Source organism: Lepus europaeus, chromosome 3 (assembly GCF_033115175.1).
Source record: "Lepus europaeus isolate LE1 chromosome 3, mLepTim1.pri, whole genome shotgun sequence".
Classification (NCBI taxonomy): Eukaryota; Metazoa; Chordata; class Mammalia; order Lagomorpha; family Leporidae; genus Lepus; species Lepus europaeus.
This window is the reverse complement of record NC_084829.1, coordinates 80096383-80122206: the sequence shown is the minus strand read 5'-3', so window position 1 is coordinate 80122206 and position 25824 is coordinate 80096383. Positions and strand designations below refer to the sequence as shown.

The 25824-nt window shown below is 39.3% G+C and overlaps 1 protein-coding gene across 6 annotated transcripts in view; it reads left to right on the top strand.

Moving 5' to 3' along the window:
* UBE3D (ubiquitin protein ligase E3D) overlaps positions 1-25824 on the top strand; it is a 460276-nt gene that overhangs the window by 82595 nt on the left and 351857 nt on the right. For all 6 annotated transcript variants that reach the window (XR_009865557.1, XR_009865556.1, XR_009865558.1 and 3 more), the window contains exon 9: positions 17824-17962. Coding sequence is in view for 1 of the 6 variants with exons in the window: in XM_062187589.1 (XP_062043573.1) it covers positions 17824-17962 (139 nt within the window). In the remaining 5 variants the exon portion in view is untranslated. The remainder of the gene's footprint in view (positions 1-17823; positions 17963-25824) is intronic.

Here is a 25824-nt window from a genome sequence, read left to right as displayed (position 1 = left end):
AAAAACAAAAAACAAAAAAACAAAAAAAACCCTGAAAATAGTAAGAGGAGAAAATGATCCATTGATGACATAGTCTTTTGGTTTGAAAATGATTTTGCTCCTGAACCCATACAGATACCTGATTCCCAGAGTCATAGGTTGGTGGTAATGCTAGAAGGGCAGAAACTTAGTCCAGTATGGTGTTGATGAAGTACACAGTGGGAGGGGTTAGAGTCATTGGGGACATGCCTCCAAGGAGTGATTCTCACAGAATGGTTGGTTGTAAGAGGCTTTGTAGGATTCCAGCTTTCTCTGCTTCCTGATGTATACTTTGTCATTGCCATCCTCCATCCTCACCATTCTGCCAAGCCAGCGGGGCTACCTGATCTTTGACTGTGAATCTCAAAATAGTGAGACAAAGTAAGTTTCCTCCCTTCATAAATAGCATTTTAATGATGAAAAAGCTTAACAATATACATAGAAATAAAAAAAAAAACTTTGTATATGGAAATGCGTTATAAACTAAGCAGATAAATAACTATGGGAAACTTTTTGTAACTTAAAATTATACACTGGGGACGGAGCTGTGGTGAAGTAGGTTAATCCTCAGCCTGCGGCACCAGCATCCCATATGGGCGCCGGTTCTAGTCCCTGCTGCTTCTCTTCCAATCCAGCTCTCTGCTGTGGCCTGGGAAAGCAGTAGAAGATGGCTCAAGTCCTTGGGCCCCTTTACTCGCATGGAAACCTGAAAGAAGCCCCTGGTTCCTTGCAGCCATTTAGGGAGTGCACCAGCAGATAGAAGACCTCTTTCCCTGTCTCTCCCCATTACTGTATTTAACTCTACCTGTCAAATAAAATCTTAAAAAAAACCCTATATATCAAGGCTAATATCCTTAATATGTAGACATTTACAATTAGAGAAGAAAAAGGCTAACAGCCCTATGAAAAGAAAATGAATAGAAATATTCACAGATTCTTCACAGGAATAGAAATGCCAATAACTTAAATATATAGAACGATATTAAAAGAGATGCAAATATGATGTTTAAATGAGTCTCTATTTTAAAGTACAAATTACAATATTTATAGGCAGTATGATAGCATTTGTGAGATTTGCTTCAAATAAATTCCAGAAGGAGAAGTTGTTGGGCAGGGAATATCACTGAAACAAGGTTAGCTGTGAACTGATCATTACAAAGGCTGGATGAGGGGATGTAGATATATGCTGTCCACTTTTGTATATATTTGAAATTTTTGAGAAAATATTTCTCAAAATTTAGGGTAAGTGATTTTAATGGAGAAACAGGTAGATTATTACAGGTTTTTGCCTCTGTATCAGTTTGTCTTTTATAAAACAATCATCAAATGAAAGTAGTCTTAACGTGATGTTCCTGCAGAGTACTTTTTTTTTTTGACAGGCAGAGTGGATAGTGAGAGAGAGAGACAGAGAGAAAGGTCTTCCTTTTTGCCGTTGGTTCACCCTCCAATGGCCGCCACGGCCAGCGCATCGTGCTGATCCGAAGCCAGGAGCCAGGTACTTCTCCTGGTCTCCCATGCGGGTGCAGGGCCCAAGCACTTGGGCCATCCTCCACTGCCTTCCCGGGCCATAGCAGAGAGCTGGCCTGGAAGAGGGGCAACCAGGATAGAATCCGGCGCCCCAACCGGGACTAGAACCCGTTGTGCCGGTGCCGCAAGGCGGAAGATTAGCCTGTTAAGCCTCGGCGCCGGCCCCTGTAGAGTACTTTGTAAGATGTACTTGCATTGAAAATCAATGCTACATTCTTCAGCTACATCTGGAATATATAGCAATAGTTCACTACATTTGAAAAATGACTATAAATGATTATTTTTAAGTATTACTTCATGCCTTAGAACATCAGTGGGCCTTAAGAAAAGTTTTTTTCTTTTTTGGACAGGCAGAGTGGACAGTGAGAGAGAGAGACAGAGAGAAAGGTCTTCCTTTTTCCGTTGGTTCACCATCCAATGGCCGCTGCAGCCGATGTGCCGCGGCCAATGTACTGCGCTGATCCGAAGCCAGGAGCCAGGTGCTTCTCCTGGTTTCCCATGCGGGTGCAGGGCCCAAGCACTTAGGCCATCCTCCACTGCCTTCCCGGGCCATAGCAGAGAGCTGGCCTGGAAGAGGGGCAACCGGGACAGAATCCAGCACTCCAGCTGGGACTAGAACCCGGTGTACCGGCACCGCAGGTGGAGGATTAGCCTATTGAGCCGCGGTGCCGGCCAAGCAAAGATTTTTTAAGCACTCTTCTCAGCTTCTAAATGGTATATTCTAAGTGTTTCTTTCTAAGACAATTCCTTAGAACTGAAAGGATGTTTTCTAATAGGTATTGTGTTATAAATGTCAAATAGGTTCCCAGACTGGCCACAGAAATCTATTAATCTGTAACACAATGCAGTATATTCTCCAGCGCTGACAGAAAAATTGAACAGAGGTTCAATTCATGTTTATGTGAAATTGTTTTTCTAAGAAAATGATTTCTTAATTGAATTCAGGACCCCAAAAGATGACTAACTTTCCTATGTCTGTATAGAAATTGGTCTCATTATACCCTTAGCTCATGCACTTGCCATATGCTTTGCATTCTGGAAGAATAGGACAGTAACACTCACATCACCTGTGACTTGAACTGCACCCATTCATAAATTAAATATTTGTAAGAGCAGAGATTATCTGCATATGAATGGTTCCAGTAATCAAACATTCCTTTTATGTTTGTTCATATATTATCTTACTTGATTCACAAGAAATCTTTAAAGCTTAAAGAACAAATATTACCCTCTACTTTCCAGCTGAAATCTGGAACTCAAATATAAAGTGGAAAACATTTTGGAGTCAGGGGACTAAACTTGAATCCTGGTTCTTCTGGGAGAACATGAGTGTAACATTTAATCTCTTGAACTGCAGTGTAATTGTCTGCAAAATGGATAAAATGAAATCCCATTTAACAGTGTTATTATGCATATTAAAATGCACTAGTCTATGTGAAAGAGAGTTGAAAAATATATAAGGTGCTATGCAAATTTTCATCATGAAAATCACTTTAGGTTATTTTAATAAATGGTCACTAAGCTGAAAAAAAAATACTGGGATGGTATAGATACTTATCCATATGACAGGAGTCATTATCGGAGGAAATAGGGAGTGGTTAGTGTAGACAAAAATCAGGAGAAAGGGTTAGATTTCCTCAGATATTTGCTGAGAGGCTCAGATTCTGAAGAACAGTTTTCACTCAATTCAAAGAACTTGTAGTGAATCTCTGTGTTTAAGCAAAGATCAGATAGCCACATATTAGGAATATTGCAGAATGGTTAAATTCTTCTCAGATCACTTTCTAGCCTGAGGTTCTGTCATTGACATCTAACACATTTTCAGAGTTGAGAAGATTCTTGGTTATTGGCTTAAAGTTCTGAGAAGTATTAATGAGGATGATCCAGTAATGTGATAAAGAAAATGATCTATAAACTTGTTTTTAAAATTCACTTAGCAAACATTTTCTAAGTACTTAATATATTGCAGGATGATAGGCTAGGCACTGGAGCATTTTTTAAAAAGCCATCCCTAGAGTTTCATTGTTGGAATGTAAGATTCTGCTATACAGAACCTCCTCTCACCTTTTCAGTATACTGTGTCAATCCAGAGCTTCTCAGGTCTTAGAAGCAATAAAATGTTAACATTGCCTACTTATGTTCATGTTATTCCAACTGATTTAGTTTCCTATTTGGTTGGAACTTTACTGCATAGACTTAATTCTCCAGGGGAGAGTCGAAGTATGTTGAAATGACCTCCTAAAAAAGGAAGTGAAAATAGATCACGTAGTACAAAATATGTTTTTACATCCTAGACTCGGAGGACAAAATATGTGGTTAGATGAGTAATGAGAACCTTAATGCTGTTTAAACATACGGATGGGTGCGTTGTGTGTATTTTGTGTATTTAAAATTGAGATTTTTGTTTGAACAGTGTCTTTCATTTGGTGTACTTCATGGTGATTTATCATAATAGACTGCTTTAAATCATTTGAAATAGCGAGACATATGAATTTTAACAATAACTTCCCCAAGGCTAGAGAAGTCAGCAGGAGCTCAAACTGCTAGGTAGACATTTTTTTTTTCAAACTCATATGCAAGTGTAAAACTTTTATGAGGCTGCTTTAACGAGGCCCTTTGGGATTTAGGGTTATTTATCTAAGCTCTTATTAAAAATGAAAACTTTTCTATGTTTAGCCCTGTAAAGCAAAGCTGATCCTAACAATATTGTAAGCTGCAAGAATGAATACTGTGCTGCAGTCTGACTCAAAAATAAAGTTAGAGGACTTTGGGGCTAGTGTCTTCAGCGCTGACATCATGAGAATAGGGTAGTGACAGTGGAGCCAGTATTTCAAAGTCCCCTTTAATTAAGAAAGTTTAGCTCTACTATACTTGTAATTTAGGGTTTGACATGATTTATTAAAATGACTTTCAGCCCTGGAATCAAGCCCTGTTTCATAGAGCACTCCAATGTCTCCGTTCGAGTCAGCTTGCCCCAGGTCTGTGTTGCCTGGTACAAGGTCTGTGAGCACCTTTTCATTTATGGTATCTACACTGAGAAGGGGGACATGGGAGAGAGGCTGTTTCTGAGATTAATGTGCCAGAACCATTCTGTACATGAGCCAGCAGAAGAGCTAGAGCTGCTGCAGGAAAAATTTTGTAATCTTGAAACATGTTCAGCTTCTTTGTAGGTATGTTCAGGTTTGATGAGTATGGGTCCTGCAATAAATCTATTCTTAGTCCCTGCGAGCTACGACTTTAAATTCTCTGTAATGCAATACACTTGTGGGGGTGAGGACATATGAGGAGAGAAAACAAACGTTACAAAGGCAAGGTCAGGATCTTCTGCAGACTCCAAGAGTTCATCAGAGTCAATTTAGCTTGGCCGTGCCCAGTCCAGCTGGCAAAGACTTTGAGAAGGTGGGTAGATGGATGAATGTGCTGATAGAAGGGAAGGGTAGAGAGATGGATAGACGGATAAAGTTAGATCATTATTAATTATAGAAAAATCTTCAAAAAAGTAATTGGAATACATATTGAAAAATACTACATGAATTTTAATTTTTTTACATCAAAATACACTTTTTTTTTGTGAGAGAGAGAGAGAGGGCATGTACTTCCATCTGCTGGTTCATGCCCCAAATGCCTTCAAAGGCTAAGACTTTTCTAAGCTTTGCTGTAAGCTAGAAACTCAGTCTAGGTCTTCCAAGTGGGTGGCAGGTACTCAGTTACTTGCGTCATCACCACTACCTCATCAGGATCCACATTTTTAGGAAACGGGAGTCAGGAGCCAGACCCAGGTACTCCTACATGGGAGTCTTAACTGCTAGGCTAAATGCTTGCCCCTAAACTCAGCTTTTCACTACATTTTTTTCTTGCACTTTTTGAAGTACCCTCATGTGATTGTTAGTAAAAAGGTTTATAAGCTGCAGAGCAAGTAGTATAGAATATTGAACAGACATCTGAAAGAGAGAAATGTAGGATTTTGAAGGATTTAAGTGACCAAAAATGAAAACTATGAGCCACGGAGCATTTGTCTTTAAGGATCTTACCACAACAGTTAACCTCACATAGTGCTAATGCAGATCATAGGAGATAATGTTTCACTTAGTGGAGTCTGGGGACATTTGAGTTACCACCTCTGTTTGAAAGGGAGTGAAAGTGCTTCTGAGACAATAGAAAGAGAGGAGTAAGAGTGTAAAATACTTAGATGATATTTTTAAGAACGAAAATACAAAACCACCAGCTGGCAATTATGGTTTAGAGTATGAAGAAGACAAAGGGTGAATACCAAGAGACGGTGATGGCAGAAATTTTGGCTAAAGATCAGAGGTAGGGGGAGTGCAAGTATAAAAATTGAAACAGGTTAGAAAATGTGAAAATGAACTTAAGTTTGAGAACTTCTGTTATGAAAGAATCCTGACGCAGTTGCTTGTTTTTTAACTCTTCAACTTGAGCAGCTGTTTTAACAGTTGAGTGGCTAGGTACCATTAGGAAGAGAATATTTAATTTTGGAGAACCCCAACTGTTAAAGCAGCTGTTTCGTCTGATTAGACTTAAGCTGGCTCTGATTAGGTCGCAAGACTTAATGGTATCATAGCACCAGACAGACTGGCTGTTGTTATGATTTTATTGAACATAATAAAAATACAAATGGATATCAGCTTTTTGTTTTGACAAAGTGTTAAGGCAACTAATATGAGCTTTTTACCTTGTTGCTAGTTAATGGACTAATTTTGCATTATGTTCCTTGAATGTGAGTTTTTTCCTAGCACTTGAAAAAAAAAACTCTAGTTCCTTTGGTATTTCTTTATCTTTCACTAATAACAGATAATATTTACGCTTAAGTCACCTCAAGTCATCAGTCATTTGCAATATTTATTTAGTAGTTGTTATCTAAGAGTCCTTTTAATAGTAACCCCCAGATTTGTCCATAATACATTATTTTTTGCAAATTTATTTTATTTATTTGAAGTGCCAAGTTACTGAGAGGAAAGAAATCTTCTACCGCCTGATTTATTACCCAGATTGCCACAATGGTCTGGGCTGGGCCACACTGAAGTCAAGAGCCAGGAACTCTATCCAGGTGTCTGATGTGGTAGCAGGGGCCCATGTACTTGGGCCATCCTCTGCTGCTTTCCTAGGTGCATTAGCAGGGAGCTATGTTGGAAGCAGAGCAGTAGGGACTTGAACCAGCACTCTGATATGGGATGTGGCCTTAGGAGTGATGGCTTAAGCAGCTGGGCCACAATGCTAGCCCCTGTAACATATTTTTAATATTTAAAACAACTTGAGTGATGCTGAATATAATAACAATCTGGAATTACAATTTTAGTACCTTAAGAATCTTGTTATGGAAAAAATACTTATTAGGTTGTCTCAGGTAATTATCTCAATTTAAAAATTTTAGTTACTTATTGATGATTTGATTGAGATGGGTATTATGGCACAATGGGTTAAGCCTACATCGCAAATTGGAGTGCCTGGGATTGCATCCTGACTCCACTTCCAGTAGAGCACCCTTGGAGGCAGCAGAGGATGACTGAAGTATCTGGACCCCTGCTACCCAATGGGAGACCTGGATGGGGTTCCTGACTCCTGACTTCAACCTAGCCAATCCTTACTTTTGTGGGCATGTGGGAGAACCAACAATGAGAAGATCTCTATTTGTCTCTCTGTCTCTCTGCCTTTCAAATAAAAAAATAAAATAAAATAAATGATTTGATTAACTTCTTATATAAAAAATATTTTACTTGATATGTTGCATAGTTTCAAGCAAACATTAGATTTCATTTCATATGTTTTCAAAATGGAAGTTTTGCTTTTTGCATGATCACTATAGTAGTACATATTGGAAATACTGGAAATAGTACAATAAAATAATAAACAAGAGCAAGCAGAGACTTTATAATTCCAGTTCCCACAGACAACTACTGTTATCGTTTTGGCACTCACCCTTTCATCCACCTCTTTATGTACATTGCCAGAAAGATTTTTTTAGAAAATGTAAGTCTGCATAAATTAACTTTGGCTGAATGTGCTGTTCTCTATTTTGCTTTTTAAAAACTTATCAAAATGTTGTAGACTGTTTCCAGATCAATTCAGATATCAACAATCATCATTTTAGGTCTTTATTTTTAGGGTTTTAATATTCTAAAGCAATGACTTAGTTTTGCTAACTTCTGAAACTCAATGTTCTAAGTAGTTGGGAAACAGAATTGAAGGAGACACTTGGAGTCTTAATAAGAGATGAACTCAAATATCAAAATGCAGCTTTTCTGGTTTCACTGAAAAACATGTTTATTTTCCCAATTGGAACAAGTTTATATTTTGAATGTTTTAATCAAAAACTAAACCAAAAATATTTTAGTGGTCTTGGGAGGTTTTAATGATATTCTTCTTAGGTTCCAAAAGCTTCTACTTAAGATTTGATTCAACCTTGGAAGAATTTCATCAAATGTTTCCCTCTTTTATTCAAGATGCTCTTCTACGGGATGCTTCTGACTCCACAAGATCTGTGAATAAATCATATTTGCCAGTTTCTATAATTAGATGTCTTTAGAGATCAGATAATGGGTAAATGATAGATAATTAATTTAGGAGATTATCAGGAAAGTAGAATGCAAGCTTGTAGAAATGTATTTTTCTCTATACCAGATAACTTGGAAATAGATTCTCTTACCCTTGCTGAAAGGATTGCAGCCAACCTTTTTAAAAAAAGTATAATTTTATTTATTTCTTTCATTTATAATCCCGTAACGAGGATTCGTAAGCAAACTTTTTAGTCAAGATAATTTGTTGCAGAAACAATAGATTTCAAAGCATCTAGTATATTCTCATTTATATAGCTTTTTAAGAAATTCTGTAGCATATATTTTAAAACAAAACTGTTTAACAGATGTACTTTAAAAGATAACTGCTAATGATTTGATTTATTTAAGAATACAAATACTATGATTAAAATATTTCTTTTAAAATGCCTAATTTTTGGTCATATGACTTCAGATTTCAAAAATAGAAAGTGTCCTACTAAAATACATCATTTTACTTATGTATAACTCTTTGAAGTTAAAGCAGTCTGCAATGTAAACAGTATAAGAAAGCATGCCAAACTGTATTTTTGTGTTCATTTAAATATGTAGGATATGTACTATCTCAAGCGTGTGGGTTAAAACCAGGGCACTTTCAACACATAGCTCATGCTTCTGTGTGATTATTTTTAAGAGCAAACTAAGACCAACTCTGCCTGAGTTACATTGACATGTGAAGTCACTAAAGATACGATGTTTTAAACGTGTGAATGTCTTCTAAAATCAAGGACTTTTGCACCGGGAGTGTGACACTGGCACTTGGGTTCTTGTCTGTCCTCATGGAACGACAATGTTCCAGGTCATTAGGATTTGTCTTCTGATGGGTCAGGGAAAGCCACTTGTGATGTAGGGTTACACAATTCACTCAGCAAAGGCTTAGATACCAATGTTGTCCAGGCCTAATGCATCTGAATTGAATTACTCCCTTGCCAGCGGCCCTCTTGTGAAGGCAAGGTATACAGACCGCCAAGAGAAGGGGATCTGAAGATGTGAAGATGGGCTTCAGAAGAGGTGTACAAAGCAGACAAGGATCTTGCGGATGACGACAGGATTCTGTGAGGGCAGAGGAGAGTGGGTGGGAATGTTGCGCACTCCCTTCTGAAGCCATGGCTGAAAGAACTCTGATAGTTCACATCCCTCTTTTCTACTAAGACCAACACAGTTTTCACTCTCAATTTTAGGGTTGTTATTACCAGCCAATTTTAATTGGAAGAAGAAGAAAACCTACTTGTTATGCCAGGTTGAAGAAATCAGAGAAAACATCTCAAACACCTCCAAACACAACAACTGCAAATAAAACATTTATCAATAAGTAAAGCTACTTTATCCGTACGGATAATATCACTATCCGTAATGCCAACACATTTGCTGATATATTTAAAATTTTTTCATGCAAAAAATAAAATCCAGAGCTATGAAAAAAACAGATGAAAGAAAACATCTTAAACTTTTGAATTGAGTCTTTTGCATCCTAAACACTTAATATCCACATTGGCAAAGCTCTTAAACTGTGGGACAGAGTGGGTAATTCCGATTAATGAAAGTGTCAGCTGAGTCGGCCCTGATGGGAGAGGGAACCTAGTGATGCCAAGTGTGAAGCTGATTTATGAGACTGCTCTTAGACTGGACCTAATTTATTATGTCCCAATTCATACTTAGGCTTCCACTTACTCAAGAGAGTGATTGAAGGATTGGAAGCGCATTTCCCAGCCTCCTTTCCAACTGATTTCCTTTGGTAAGGCATTTCGGTGAAAATATGAGGCAGGAGACCTCTTTGAAAACTTTTCCTATATGGTTATATTTATTAATATGCTAACAGATATTATATGTATATTATATATGTGTATTGTTAGAAGTAAGTTCAAAATGGGACTGTTTTTACTGGTTTATCAAAAATGATAATTTAAAAATAGAATTGTAGCCTGCAAACAATGATTTTTACTCAAGGGTACATGGATCTTAAAAACATCAACTAAGGCCAGTGCGGCGGCTCAACAGGCTAATCCTCCACCTTGCGGTGCCGGCACACCGGGTTCTAGTCCCGGGTGGGGCGCCGGAGTCTGTCCCGGTTGCCCCTCTTCCAGGCCAGCTCTCTGCTGTGGCCAGGGAGTACAGTGGAGGATGGCCCAAGTGCTTGGGCCCTGCACCCCATGGGAGACCAGGAGAAGCACCTGGCTCCTGCCATCGGATCAGCGCAGTACGCCGGCTGCAGCGGCCATTGGAGGGTGAACCAATGGCAAAAAGGAAGACCTTTCTCTCTGTCTCTCTCTCTCACTGTCCACTCTGCCTGTCAAAAAAAAAAAAAAAAAAAAAAAAAAAAAAAGAAATCAACTAAATGAGAGACAAAAAAGGCCACAGAGTTCAACAAAGACTTGAAAATAAGATAAGAAGCAATTCACAGAAAACAAATCCAAGCATCCCACACCTATATGAAAAGAAACTCCAGTTCATCAGAATTAGGACAGTTTAAATCAAATGTGTAATTTTACTTCCATCAAACTTCAGAAATTCAAACTGTTAGTTTGTTGTTGGTGAAAATATGATATGAAGAATACTCTTGTGATTGGTTGTGGGAATGTGAATTGGCACAAACTTTCTGGAAACAACTATTAAAATTGAGAGTGCCTACATCCTTCACCTTGATAATAGCACTCCTTAAACTTTACACCAGACAAATGTAAGTATCATAATGTAAAGATATATAAGCAAGGACTTTATTGTAACAGTTCATAACAGGAACCGCACTGATCCGAAGGCAGGAGCCAGGTGCTTCTCCTGTTCATAACAGCAAAAAAACTTGGGAGAAAAGACACCCAGGGTGTAATATTTTGGGTACACACACCATGGACTGTTGGTAGCCAGTAGAGCATAAAATATTAGTGCCAGAGCAATTGAGTTGAGGGCAGAGGCAGGCTCGTAGTTTAAGGAAGTTAGTGATGGTGTGAGAAGGAGAGAGAATTGAGGGAGGCTGACAAAGGGACAAATGCTTTAAAATATGGGATTTGGCAAAGATTTCTTAAATAGCACATTAAAAGTCCTAAGCTTAAAGAAAAATGTGCTTTTCATAGGACCAGCAATTGTACTTTGGGACATTTATCCTGGAGAAATGATGGCTTACAGGTCTCTTGGGCAGAAATTGGATCCCTAAGTTCCATCTCTCCGAGTCCTTTAATTAAAAGATAATTAAAGAACATTTTTGACATTTGTAATTTAAAGGAGTCAAATTTTTCATCTGTAATTCTTAAGGAAAATTTTTCACATGGGTACTGTTCATTACTTAATGAACATTATTTTGAAATTTATAAGCAGTAGATACTATGTGTATTTTTTCAAGATCTGTTTTTATGAATTATTATAATATTTGGGTATCATGGAATTAATATGGCTTATGAAATGTTTAGAATACATTTGGTTGTTTCAGAATTTTCTGTTTTTAAGAGTGGTTTGTAAGAATTTTCAAACATTTTGATTGCACAAATTATTTATGAAATGTATGTTTATAATGATTCTGGCACTAAGTTTATTCTAAGTTAAATAAACTAAAACTAAGTTAATAAGTTTATTAAATGTATGTTTATAATGATTTCTGGCACTAATGCTTATTTGTCCATTTTGATATTTTGAGAACTAAAATTAATAGGCTTATCATTGTTTTAGCTTTGAGGTTGAATTTCTAGAGTCTATAGGTGTTAATGACATATTTCAACATTTTGAATAGGCTCTTTGCTTTCTTGGATTTTCCCACATCTGAAAGGTTTAAATCATCTGCTAAAATATGAGAAACAGAAAATTTTACTTAAATATTTCCATCATGAGTTCTCTTACACCATATCATTTTTCCTTCTTTATGCGGTATGTTGAACACCTTTTAAATTTTATAATCATGGGTAGAGTTGTCATATCATCTCTTTTTCATTTTAATTTGTGTTGCATTATGTGACTTCCATGTTTGCTATAGAACTGTACTACCTTTCTCAAGTTCTTATCTTGATATTGATTGGTTTGATGCATTCTCAATTTCACCATTTTTGTTAGAAGTGGATAGAAAGTGACCTTTCCCCCCTTCTCGTTGCCTCTATCAAAATAGATAGACCATAGCTGCTTCTCTAGGGAATTTTGTCAAAGCAAAAGTTTAGAAATAAGGATAGTGTGTCCTCTACTTGCATTTTGGCTCTTGATTAAGGTCACCTGGATGACAGTTCTAGTCTCTAAGGAAAGCTTTTCCCTTCCTGTACTTTAAAAATCACGGAAATAGGTTTCGGCTGATGTTTAGTTAGTTGTTTCCTTTGAAGTGTCTTTCTTGTTGATTTGTAGTGGAAGAGTACTGATTTAGGACTTAAAAGTCTATAATGCTTTGGCAAGGGATATTAGAAATAATCCTTTTTTTTTAAACAAAAGATTCATTTAGTTATTTGAAAGGCAGAGGGGGGAAAGAGAGAGAGTTCTTTGATTCATTGGTTCAGTCCCCCACAGCCTCAACAGCTGGGTGTGGTCAGGTCAAAGCCAGGAGCCAGGAGCTCCATCCTGGTCTCCTACATGGTAGCAGGGGCCCAAGCTCTCAGGCTGTCTTCCCCTGCTTTCCAGGGTGCATTAGCAGGAATGCTGGATTGGAAATGTAGCAGCCCGGACTGAAACTGCCACTCCAATATGGGATGCCAGTGTCTCTAGCATCAGCTTAAGCTACTGAGCCACAATGCTGGCCTCTGCCTTGTGTTTCTTAAAATGCTTATATTATTAATGGCATTTGCATTGATATTTGAACTCTGGGCAGATGGTTGCAAGTGACACTTCTGCTTTGTCAACACGTGTTCTAAATTCATAATGACCGTAGTGATTATTTTAGTATCTACCAAATTTTAAGTATGCCAAATCATTTTTCCCTCTTCCCTTTTGCTTTCTCTTCTTTATGTTTTTTTCTTCCTGAATTGAAAAAGAAAAGGGAAAACATTATCTGAAGTTTACTGGAAAGTGTACCTAGAGTTCTTCCTTTCCTGAACAAATATTTTCATTTTTTGTATTTTCTGTTTTTGTCTACATGTATGAATGCTCTATGTGATTAAAATATTTCATATGATTAAAATTATAGAGAAACATAAATTTTACTATTAAAAACAAATCCTTTAAGAAAAAATACACTGTGGGAATTAAAAGTCGAGGATGAGTATTAAGAATTTGAGCCATATTTGACTCAGCTGCTTTGTCTAATTTCAAAAATAAGATTGTTCACATTATTTTAGAATGAAGTATTCTGTGATATCTAAAATTACCATATTGCTTATCTTTTATATTTTCAGTCTTTCTGGATGAAGTTAGTACAATAATATGTAATCTATTTTGTCTTATTTATAGGATATTAGAAAGAATAGGATTTAGATGGAAAGGGTCATACGTGACTTTCTTTTCTATCATTCATTGGTTTTGTGACTGGGAAAATATTCTTTACCTATGAGTTTCAGTAGGGACAAAAATTGTTAAATGATGGATATTTTAAAGATTAAATTGAAAATATTGATGTTGGAGTCTTATACCATGCAAGAGTTCATAATTACATAGAGACATGAGTAGCATGTGTAACTAACTGAATCTTTCCTTTGTAACTATGGTCATTATTTGTGGGATACTGCCCATATTGTGTAAATTTTGATGGTTTGCTTCACCGGATAGGTTGTGTGTGGACTCCAGAGTCATATGAGGGAACCAGGCTCCAGAGTACATGTCCAAGATCACTAACTGGGTAATAAGAAGGCAGTGTTAATGTGTTCTAATTTCCATTTGAGTGTCTGTTTTCATAGATTACACCATGGCCATTTAGCAGCACGTTGAAACTTTAGGCAATACTTAAACATTTTTTTGCACCAAAAAGCTCATCGACATAATAACATTGTTTCTGATTATAAAAATAGTACTAAGAAAACTTTAGAAGAATAAAGAAGCAAATATAAAGCATGTTATTTTCCTGTAATGGAAATTATGATTTATATATATTATATTGCTTCCTAATTTCTAACCATTTTCTCTTATCATAACAAATGAATATTTTTCCATGCCTGTTTTATTGCCTTTCTTACTCAAGTTTTGGAGTATGAACATAATAAAGTAGTATCTTAGAACAAAATAAGTTCTTACAAAAAGATAAAAACACTCTTATATGTATATTTTGTAAGCTGAAGAGTTAAATTGGAGAAGAAATAGATATTAGCAGATTTGGTTACTTAGGTCCTGTTTCTGATTTGCTTAAGGAGATTGATATGTGTAGTACCCTCAGTGATCAGGGTGGGATGGTGGGGAGAGCCAGGATTTGGATTCTGGCTGTGCTGACAGAATCCTAGATCTGTCACCTGTTGTGTAATGTTGGAAAATCACTCAATGTCTCTGACTTTTGGTTTTTTGTCTTTAAAATGGGATAAGAACAGAGCATTTGGTCTAGAGATTGACACTGGTTAGGATACTCCTTTCCCATGTCTGAGTGTTTAGGTTCAATTTCCTGTTTTGGCTGCTGATTCTTGCTAATGTGGACTGTGGAGGCGATGGTGATGGCTTAAGTAGTTGAGTTTTTGGTGGCCTAGATTGTGTTCCCAGCTCCCAGCACAGCATTGGCCATTGTAAGCATTTGAGGAGTGAACCAATGGAACCCCTCCCCCCAACCTCACTGCCTCACTTCTCTCTGTATCCCTCCCTCTCAAATAAATAAATAATTTTCTAAAAATGGGATGAACTGTGCCTGCCATTCAGGGCTGCTATAGGACTAGAGACAAGTATACTGAAGGTGCCTGACTGACTGGGTGTGTTAGGCACAGGGTAATTGATGATCAGAAGAAACAGAAGGGGACAGTCATTGTGGCAGAATGCCTTAGACCAAAGCTTAGGATGCCCATATGCTGTTTCTGAATGCTAAGTCTCTGCTGCTCTGCTTCCTATCCAGCTTCCTGCTAATGTGCCTGCAAGGTAGTGGATGATGACCCAGGTGCTTGGGGACCTTGCCTGCAAGGTAGTGGATGATGACCCAGGTGCTTGGGGACCTTGCCACTCTTGTGGGACACCTGGATGAAATTTTAGACTCTTGGCTTCAATATGGCCCAGCCCTGGCTGTTGTAAGCATTTGGGGAGTGAACCAAAGGATGAGAGATCTCTGTCTCTGTTCCTTCTTTTCTCTCTGTAATTCTGCCTTTCAAATAATAAATAATTCTTTTAAAAAGGGAGAGAGAAAAAGAGATTCATGGGTGAACTCCCAAGGAACTTTCCAATCCAAGTGGTGTTGAGTAGCCTGTGCTGGAAGAGATCCAGTTCATAAAAAGCAAAATCCTTTTCACCACAGTTTAACAACAATTCAGACTAAAAATAACTTTTTTATGAGCTCTGTTGTGGGTGGTGGGGGTCAAGAGTATAATTTCTGAAAATTTAAATTGTTTCCTGAGCACACAAATAGAAGTGACAAAAGCATATTCTTTTTTGTTTAAATCGTAAATTGTATCTTTTGTTATTTTAATTGTATATATTCATGAGGTACTGTGTGATAATTTGATACATGTATTCAATATGTGAAGATCAAATCAGGTGTGTTAGCATTTCCATTTCATTGAACTTTTTTAAAAAGTTTTTGGATTAACAATAACTGTATATTTATGGGGCATAGTGTCGTATTTTAATAAACATACACTTCGTGTGTTGATCAGATCAAAGTAATTAACATTTCTCTCTCTTTGTCATTATATTTCATTTGCAGCTTTTGAGCTTGTATCTTCAGTTTGCACATAGAATATATAGGAGTTAATTATGAACTATGTTCACTCCACTGTTCGATGGAGCAATAGAACTTATTCTGTGTTTCCCAGCCTGCGTTTATTCAACCTCCCTCTGTCCCCTTCCATTTCTTTTAGCCAATGTATGGTTAATGCCTGAGTGTGCCCATGGAAAAGCACAGTGAGACATCTTTCTTTGATTTTCAACAAGGCTGCAAAGTTAGAGAATCCACTTATGTGTGACCTAGGAAAAATTACAGATGTAGCCACCCCCATCTTAGACTACCAGTAGTTCAGGTGTTATAATAGATACAAGTATGGTGTTGAGCAAATAATTTGTTCTTATAAGAGAAACAGGATGCTATAAGTAAAAAATGGTATATAATTAGGTTTTTCAGGGTCAGTAGAGGTTCACTAGGAAGGATAATAGCCATTCAGGTTTAGAAAATGGTATATGCAAGACACAGAGTGTGTAGGGACATGCTGTTTCAAGGATGGGAACTAACTGTGCATTGTGGAGGGCAGAAGGAAAGGGGGTGGAGAGTGAGCTTGGAGCCCCTGCACTTGTACTAAGTTTGACTTTTTGAAAGACAGCAGCATTTTCATTTGCATTCAGAGAACTGTTAAGAATGTTATACAATGAGCAAAAGTAGAAAGAATAGCAGAGCCTGTCAATATAAAATATTAATGTTTAGAACACAGAAAAGACACTCAAATATGTCCTTGCTGAAATCAGACCACTTTTAGGAAAGCAAGCCATGTCCTATTTCAGGCCAGCTAGTTGGCAAATGATTCAAAGGGGAGTTAACTCTGCCACCCACATTAGAAGTGTATCAGCAGAAGCAGCCTGATTGATGATCCAGCTAAACTCTTTGCTATGACTCATCACATAAAGTGTTAAAATCCATTATGCTTACAGCCACTGATTCTCTCTCTTGAAGCTTCTGTTTTTTGCTACTTTCTGTAGCTTTGCAAAGAGGTGTATAGAAATAGCAGTGTATATAAATACATATATGTCCTATATACATATAATATATACACATATATAATATCCTACATACCTATAATATATACACATATAATATATATTGTATGTATGTAAAAATCTTTAAAAATTAAGATAGTGGTGGGAGATCAGGGTGGAAACACTCAAAGAACAGAGTTCAAAAAAGAAGACTTGTGCTATTCTTAATATGTTTTTTCCTCATTATTTTCTGAATTTTCCCTTTACTGTAAGCACAAGATGAGGAGTCAGGAAACCAGGATTTTAGACCCAACCTTATCACTTGTTACACATCTGCCTCCTCTTAGACAAGTGCCTTGACTTTTCTGGCACTCAGTTTTCCTGATCACCCAAATGAAAGAGTTTTCAGATAGGTTCCACAGGATATAGCAGAGCTGCTTCAAGGGCTACTCTGGCGGATGAAATGAGGTTCCTGCCAACCTTCTCCTTCAAAAGAACAGCTTTGCTTCTATTTGTATTATAACTTGGGACAGTGACAAGATTTTTTAACATGAGGATTCGTTCATCTTTTTAAAAAATTTAAACAGCATTGAACTGGAAATTCCATAAGAACTGTCTAGCTCTGAATCAGTTTCCACATCTATAGAATGGGGGCAACAATAGTGACATTTCATTTAAAGCAGGGATAGAATGTGGAAGGCATTTGATAGGCAGTTAGTGCATGCCATATCTCCCCAGCAGGTCCCACACAAATAAGGCCTCATTTCCTGTGACTCTTTTGCTGTGAGAGTGTAATGATGGCCTGAGAAATTGCTCAATCTATTTGTGTTATATCAATGGCTCTATAAACATGTCTTAGACATTTACTTTATAAATTTTTAAGATAATTTATTTATACTTTTACACTGATTTTTGTCTTCCATAACTGCAGCTTTTCATCTGTATCAAATTTTAGAAATAATTGTGATGATGCGTCAATGAAAGGTAACATACTGGTATGTTCCAGGCTTGCCAGCTCGTGGGAAAGTGACATCAGTGTCCACTCATTGACCCTGCCCTGTGCAACCTGCTTAGAGCTGCTGTTGATATTATCCAGGAGCAATGCCACCCTGCCGCCTTCTCTTCGCCATATGAATTCCTTTCAGGTAAGGAACAGTTCTTTACTCGAGTCTGATTTCTCAGTTTTGCTTGTAATTGTTCTTCAAGGATCCTGTCTTTCACAGGAAAGAGCCCGTGGGAACCCACAGTTTCAAATGATAATAATAAGCATAATACTTGGATTGCCTTGGCTATCTCTTTTTAATAAATAACAAATAGAAACTAAAAGTGATTCTATAATTTCCTCAGAGTAGGAGAACCCATGGTTTGTTCTCTCCAGGGTTTGTTTTCTCCAGTTTCCACTTTTCCTGCCTCAGAGAAATGGCCCGGAGATCTGGCAGAAGCACCTGTGAATGCCATTTCGCTTCTCCTAGCTGTGCTATCTAGAACAAGGACTTTGAACCATAATTGGTGTCTTTGCTACTGCTAACTTGAAATCAGATTGCCAAGTGGATGTTGAACATGGACAGTGTCCTCTCCACTCAGCCCCATTTCCCTGCCGTTAGCCCCTCTCCTATCACTTCCCCTTTCCCCGGGATATTTATTTTTGCCTGTGGTACAACTCAGTGCTGATGTAGACTGGCCAGCAGGATGATCAGCAACAAGACAGTTTCCTGAGAGTCGGCTGATTGTCATATGAGGTGGCCACTGCAATTGAAGATGTTAACTAGTGGCTGAAGTTGTGATCCGGTAGCGACTGTAGTGGAACACATCTATGACTCCTGACAATGGGGAAACACTCACGAGCACTCTGATGCTCCTGGGAAAGCCACATGCACTCCTGGAAAATGAGTAAACCAGAGGTTCTACAGCTGGAGGATTACTGATGTATCCTAACCAACTTTAGCAGTGTGTGCTGCTTGGTGTACCTTTGTGATGTGGTAAAGCAAGACATGTAGATTTTCCTATGAATTATGACTCAGCAATTTCATTAAAAATAACTTTTCCAAACCAATTTACTTGCCTACCCTCTTGGAAATTGCATAGATTGAATCTGTGACTTTTTTCTTGTTGCATGGCCTTGGGCATTCGTACAAAATTCAGTCTTTGGCCTTAGCATGTGTACTTGTATTTGTTGTTACTTCAGATTGTGTCTACCTTGGAATGTCTACCTCCCCTGCCCCTCCACATCTCTATTTTGTGATAATTCATTATTTCTTTATTTGTTGTCTACTGCCTTAAACCAGGATTGATTTAAAATTCTGTTTATCAGTCTACATTTCTTCTAAATTCTGCTCAATGGATTGAACATAGAATGACACAAAAGTTTGTATATACCCACAAACTTTTATGGAGGGAGATACAAGAAATTTAACAGCAGTTATCTTTGGGAAGCAAAGCTGGAAGGCAGTTATTTTTTATTTCACTCCCTCCCTTGGGTACTGTTTGAAACTTTTATATGCTGGGTGAGTGAGGAGCAAGAGAGATGACTCTAACTTCGAGGATTTTATGGCCTATTAGTGCAGATAGGACAGTCATCCATGCGTGATATAAGGAGATAATAATTTTATTACGAAGTAGCCTCAACACAGATCTCAAAAAGATCGAATATAAAAGAGTAATCAAAACTGAGTGTGGAGGATTTGAGAGGATCAATCTGCATTTCTTCTCCCTGGGAGGAAGGAGGCCTGGCCCTCCTGCAGGTTGTTCTCGCATTGTCACATAAACCTGGGTGCCTGAGAGCCTGGCCTGCTATTGGTGGCGTTTGTGTGCTCTCAGAGGAGTGCTTGGCGCCATCTGGCTATTAATGACTGTCCTTCTCTATTGCTGGTTGTACTTTATCCAGTGTCAGTCCATTTGCTGAATATTATTGTCAGGAGCACGTACACTCTCCAGATTTCACAGATCTAAAGAAACGTGGCAGAATGTTAGGAACACTGCCTGCAAAAGTTTTCTCACTGCCCTTACTCCTGGAAAGGTGACTTTTTATCAGGAATATCCCAGACATTGGCTTCCCTAGGCAGGCCTTCGCCCCAAGGATACGGGGCTGATGAAAACACTGATTGTGTCTGCCAGGATTAGAAAGCGCTGCTTTGCATTTTTGCCTTTGTAACGCTACTTAATCATGTAGTACAGTGGAAAGGAAAGGGGTCGCTAATCGGGTGTGTTCAGAATTTATTCTTCTAATTGGAAACTCGCTTTTATATGCGTTTTGGGAGAGAGGTATTGGCAAGAGCAATAAAATAATAGAGTGACACGTGATACCATCTTTACATGTCTAGTTCTCTTACTTTCCAGGCCGAGTCAGTCACTGTGAGCAATGTTGCTTTTTCTGTAAAACTGTTATTTTAAGATTCAAGTGCTACTCCTCCTTGAGCTGCTATCACTGCCAAATCCCGAAGGGAAAGATTTATCTTATTAATTAGAGCCATTAACATATATGAGAGTCTAACTTCTTAAATTACACTGCAGCATTTCTCTCAAGCCAATAGGGATATCTTTTGGTAGTAGTGTTGTAATTTTAGCTTCCACTGTTACAGTACCTTATTATCCCTGGTGTGATTATCAGCAAACAGGATGTGGGATTTGGTTGAGAATTGCGGACATATCGCTAAGCATATACATGCTGTAGTTGTTGGAGTCCCAAGAAGAGGGGTGGATTTATCATTTATTACCACTCTATGCTTAAAATTCTTGCTTGAAATCCCAACTCCTTATCCTGGCCTATTCAGCCATGGTATCATCTGGCCCTGCATCCCTTTCTGACTTCATCTCCTCCCTTTTACTCACTCTGCTGCAGATCCACTGGTTGTTTTCCCCTCCTGAACAACAGCTGGTTCTGGCCATAGTGTCTGTGCATTGGCTGCTGTTCTGTCTACCACTGGGACAGTAGTCTGCACCAGGTCTCTGCACGGCTGGCTCTTTCTAGTCTTTCAGGTCTCATATCAGTTGTCCTCTCCCCTGAGAGGCTTAACATGAGCTTCCACCAAGTCCCTTTCTGCCTATCATCATTACACTGTAACCTCACCTCATTTTGTTTTCCTCATAGCACTTTCCACTCTTTAAAATGATCTTATTTTTATCATCTACTGCAGTGTATGTTGAGTGAGATCAGGGTGAATGTCTGTTTTTGTTCAACATTGCATCAACGGCGTTTGGACAGGGCCTGGATGTAAGAAGTAGGTAATACATATCGGCCGAGTGAGTGAGTGGATACATAAGTAGAATGAAGATTGGGAGGGCCATGTGACAATATGGGAATCTGAAAGACTGTACACAGGGAAAGCATAGCAGGAGCTTGTGCTGAGGGACAGAAACAGTGACCCTCCTTCAGCAGGGACAGTGCTGCACTCAACAGATAGAGTCTGCCAAGAAGCTTGAGCACAGATCCATATCTACATTGAGTTTTTTTGTTTTTTTGTTTTTTTTTTTTTTTGACAGGCAGAGTGGACAGTGAGAGAGAGAGACAGAGAGAAAGGTCTTCCTTTTTGCCGTTGGTTCATCCTCCAGTGGCCGCCGCGGTAGCGCGCTGCGGCCGGCGCACCGCGCTGTTCCGATGGCAGGAGCCAGGTGCTTCTCCTGGTCTCCCATGGGGTGCAGGACCCAAGGACTTGGGCCATCCTCCACTGCACTCCCTAGCCACAGCAGAGAGCTGGCCTGGAAGAGGGGCAACCGGGACAGGATCGGTGCCCCGACCGGGACTAGAACCCGGTGTGCCGGCGCCGCAAGGCGGAGGATTAGCCTGTTGAGCCACGGCGCCGGCCTCTACATTGAGTTTTAACCTGAAGCCTCATACAAAGACTTAAAAAGAAGTCAGCCCACAGAATGAGCTAGTAAGATTCAGACCAGTAGAGTAACCAGCATACTGGACTGGGCTCCCAGTGGGCACTGAAAACCACAGTAGGGAAATAAGAACAATGGCCCGGCGTTGGTGGCAGAAACCAAGGCCAGGTGGTAAGGAGGTGCACAGAGGGGGTCCTGTGGAACAGGCAGATTGTAGCTTGCTGCTGCCATTACTACTCCTCATTTATTCTACTCTGCCTGCTTTGGGCTGTGGGATGAGGTGGCACAAGAACATTTCCATATCCATCTTGCTGGGCAGCAGCCAACAAGCTCCTAACATGAAGTCCTGCCATGATTAGGTATCTGCAAGGTGGCACCATAAGAACAGTCAATCAGTTAGAGCCAGGACTGGGCAAGAGCTGCTGGTTTTAATGGAACTATGCATTTTTGCTAGAATTTAGCCTGTCATAGCTAGAGGGACTAACTAGTCTAATGATCTTATTTTTGTAGAGAAGGAAACACACCTGGGAAGAATAAGTTGCTACTGGGGATTGAAACTGATTTCTTGCTGTGTTTTTTGTGCTGTAGAAGAGACAGATTTCTCTTCAAGTAGAGAGAGGATTTTTCTATACTAGCATTTCTCTATTCCATGGGACACAGGTTCTTTAGAATGTGAATAGGTGTTATAAAATGTTTGTTAATCATCAGATAATATAAATCATAATAGCTAGTATTTATTAGAGGCTGTCTGTATTCCAGGTATTCTTTATTTCATTTTCAGGACAGCTGTTCCCATTTCAGTTAAAGAAACTGAGCCAGAGAGAAGAACTTCCCCAAGCTCACTCTGCTAGTAAGGGAAGGAATGAGAGATACAAAGCATGGCTCTAGAATCCCCCATAGCCAGTAAACAATATCGCCTCTTAATAAACTTGGTTAAATGAAGTTATATGTTTTAAATGATTGCTTTTATTTTTTTAATTTCTAAAAAAAGTATTTATTTGAAAATCAGAGTTACAGAGAAAGAGAGATAGAGAGAAAGGGAGAGACAGAGAGAGACATCTTCCATCCATTGGTTCACTCCCCAGAAAGCCTCAATGGCTGGGGCTAGACTAGGCCGAAGCCAGGAGCCGGGAGCTTCTTTCAGGTCTCCCACGTGGGTGGCAGGGACCTAAACACTTGGGCATCTTCTGCGCCTTTCCCAGGCCATTAGCAGCAAGCCAGATCGGAAGCAGAGCAGCGAGGACACAAACTCACACGCATATGGGATGCCAGCAATGCAGGTGGCGGCGGCTTTACCTGCTCCACTGCAGGCCTTTTTAGAGCTTTTTCATGTAGTTAAGGGCAATTTGACCTTCCTAGTTGAAAAATATAGTAAATATTATTTCCCAAATGCACATGATATCAGGGAGACTTTTTCTTGCACATTCTATGGGATTAGTGTTTTGTAGAATACACATGGGGAGAGACTGTTTTATGTTATATCTTCAGATTTGGATGACCAAGGCAAAGTGTGCTAGTGTGTGTTCTTAGTGGCAGTTTTTTTTTTGTTGTTGTTGTTGTTGGTTTTTTTTTTTTTTTTTTTTTAAGATTTATCTATTTATGTGTAAGGCAGACACACACATGAAGAGGTTTACTCCCCAAATGGGCACAATGGTCAAGGCTGGGCCAGGCTAAAGCCAGGAGCCTGGAACTCCATCTGGGTCTCCCATGTGGGTATTGAGGCCCCGATGCTTGGGCCATTTTCTTCTGCTTTCCCAGGCCTGTTAGCATGGCGCTGGATCGGAAGTGGAGCACCCGGGACTTGAACCAGTGCTCAGGTGGCACGTCAGTGTCGCAGCCAGCAGCTCTACCCACTGTGCCACAGTCTGACCCTAGAGGCAGTCTTATTTACCTCTGTAAAAGTGGTGCTGCAGTTTGACAGGTGGATTGTAAATAAGATTGTTTGTTCCTTTAGTGACTAAATGGTTCTCCTTCTGGTGAGGGCCACCATAGACAGAAAGGTACAATAGGAATGAGATCTTCCTTTGGAGTTCCTTGGAATTTGGTGGGAAGGCACCTGACTGAGCTTTGCTCCCCACCTGGCACCTGCTTCCACTTTTAATTCAGTTGAATCTCATCCACCCTAAAAACTGTGCATCTGGGTAGTAACATGGCTCTGTTGGTATATTGAGCCTTCTGGTTAGATTCTGCCTCTCTCCTCATTTATGGCTTGACTCCTACGGAGAATGTCCAAGAGAAGTCTCCCTTGGAAACGATACTTAACTGAGAGACACAGATGGAGTGTTCCACAGCCTCAATCCCTGACCTGAGGAAACCTTTTTTGTTCAGTCCCACACTTTACCTCATTAACTCCAAGTCCAGCTCCTCCCAGCTGCTCCTGGCCATCCCACTCTGGATGGAATTTTCTAGGGCATAAGCCTTAAAATTGAAGCTTCCCCCTGCCACTCCCCCAGTCATATATATTACTGTCTTTTAAAGCAATTTTGAATTGAACATTTTCACAACATTAGCCTTTTCTGAATCCTCATATCCACTCTCATTTTAGAGGTAAAGAAATAATGTGTACAAATTTATATAACTACTGAAATACAAGACTGTTTGCAATCCCAGGTCTTCTGATTCTGAGACTATTATTCTATCACATGACAGTTATACCAAAGAAAGCCAAAAGGCCTTCTTTGACAGTCTTGGGTTTTATATATCTAATTTTTAGTATCTGGCAGCAATGGTATCCCTTTATTTTCATCCTTTGGGGAGGCACAGCTTTTGCCCATGGCAGAGGTAGGAGTAACATTCCAAAGCACTGTGGATCCTGGCAAATAAGTTGAGTTTCAACAAACTGCAGGTTTATGTATATACTGTGTGTTTTAATAATGTGATGAAATATGTAGAAAATAAAAGACAAAAAACTTTGTAGACTTGATGTATTGCTGCCTGAAAATCTAAGTTGGCCAGGGATATTTCCCTAGTTCTAGATTGATTTGAAGTGACACACTCTTTAGTGAGGAAAGGTGAAGCAATTGAAGCACTTTGAATAAGAGGCCCATAAACTAACCTAGGTAAGGAAATCTCGATCGATTATGGTACTGGTATATAGTTTGATATATTTTTTTAAAGATTTTATTTATTTATTTGACAGGTAGAATTACAGACAGTGAGAGAGAGAGAGAGAGAGAAAGGTTAACTCCCCAAATGGCTGCAACGGCTGGAGTTGTGCCGATCCGAAGCCAGGAACCAGGCACTTCTTCTGGGTCTCCCATGTGCTTGCAGGGGCCCAACCACTTAGGCCCTCTTCTACTGCTTTCCCAGGCCACAGCAGAGAGTGGAATTGGAAGAGGAGCAACCGGGACTAGAACCGGCACCCATATGGAATGCCGGTGCCACAGGTGGAGGATTAACCTAGTGCGCCACAGCACTGGCCCCTATAGTTTGATATTAACTTTGAGAAATCCATGGATACTTCAGTTTCATCATTTGCATGATGTAAAAACCATATATCCTTGGCTGGTGCCACGGCTCAATAGGCTAATCCTCCACCTGCGGCTCTGGCACACTGGGTTCTGGTCCCGGTCAGGGCACTGGATTCTGTCCCAGTTGCTCCTCTTCCAGTCCAGCTCTCTGCTGTGGCCCGGGAGTGCAGTGGAGGATGGCCCAAGTGCTTGGGCCCTGCACCCGCATGGGAGACCAGGAGAAGCACCTGGCTCCTGGCTTCGGATCAGCACAGTGTGCCAGCTGCAGCACGCCAGCCACAGCGGCCATGAGAGGGTGAACTAATGAAAAAAGGAAGACCTTATTGTCTGTCTCTCTCTCTCACTGTCCACTCTGCCTGTAAAAAAACAAAACAAAGCAAAACAAAACCCATATATCCAATTTCTCAATTATTAGAAAGTGATAATTTCACAAATTCTTCAGCTACATTTTTACTATTTGTTAATATTTGAATTAAACAGAATAACAGATGAAGTTTGGTTTTGTCTGCCATTTGCTGCCATTCCAGGTGGGAAGCATTGGTGGTATAGAAGTTTGACACTGTGGTTTAAACTTAAGAGCCTTTTTTTTTTTTAATGATTTATGGGTGTCCCTAGAGCTAGGTAGGCAGAGACCTGGGAATTTTACATGTGAGTAGCAGTAACGAATTATAGAGAAGTGGAGTTTTTATCTCTACATCCTTTCTTTCTATTGACTT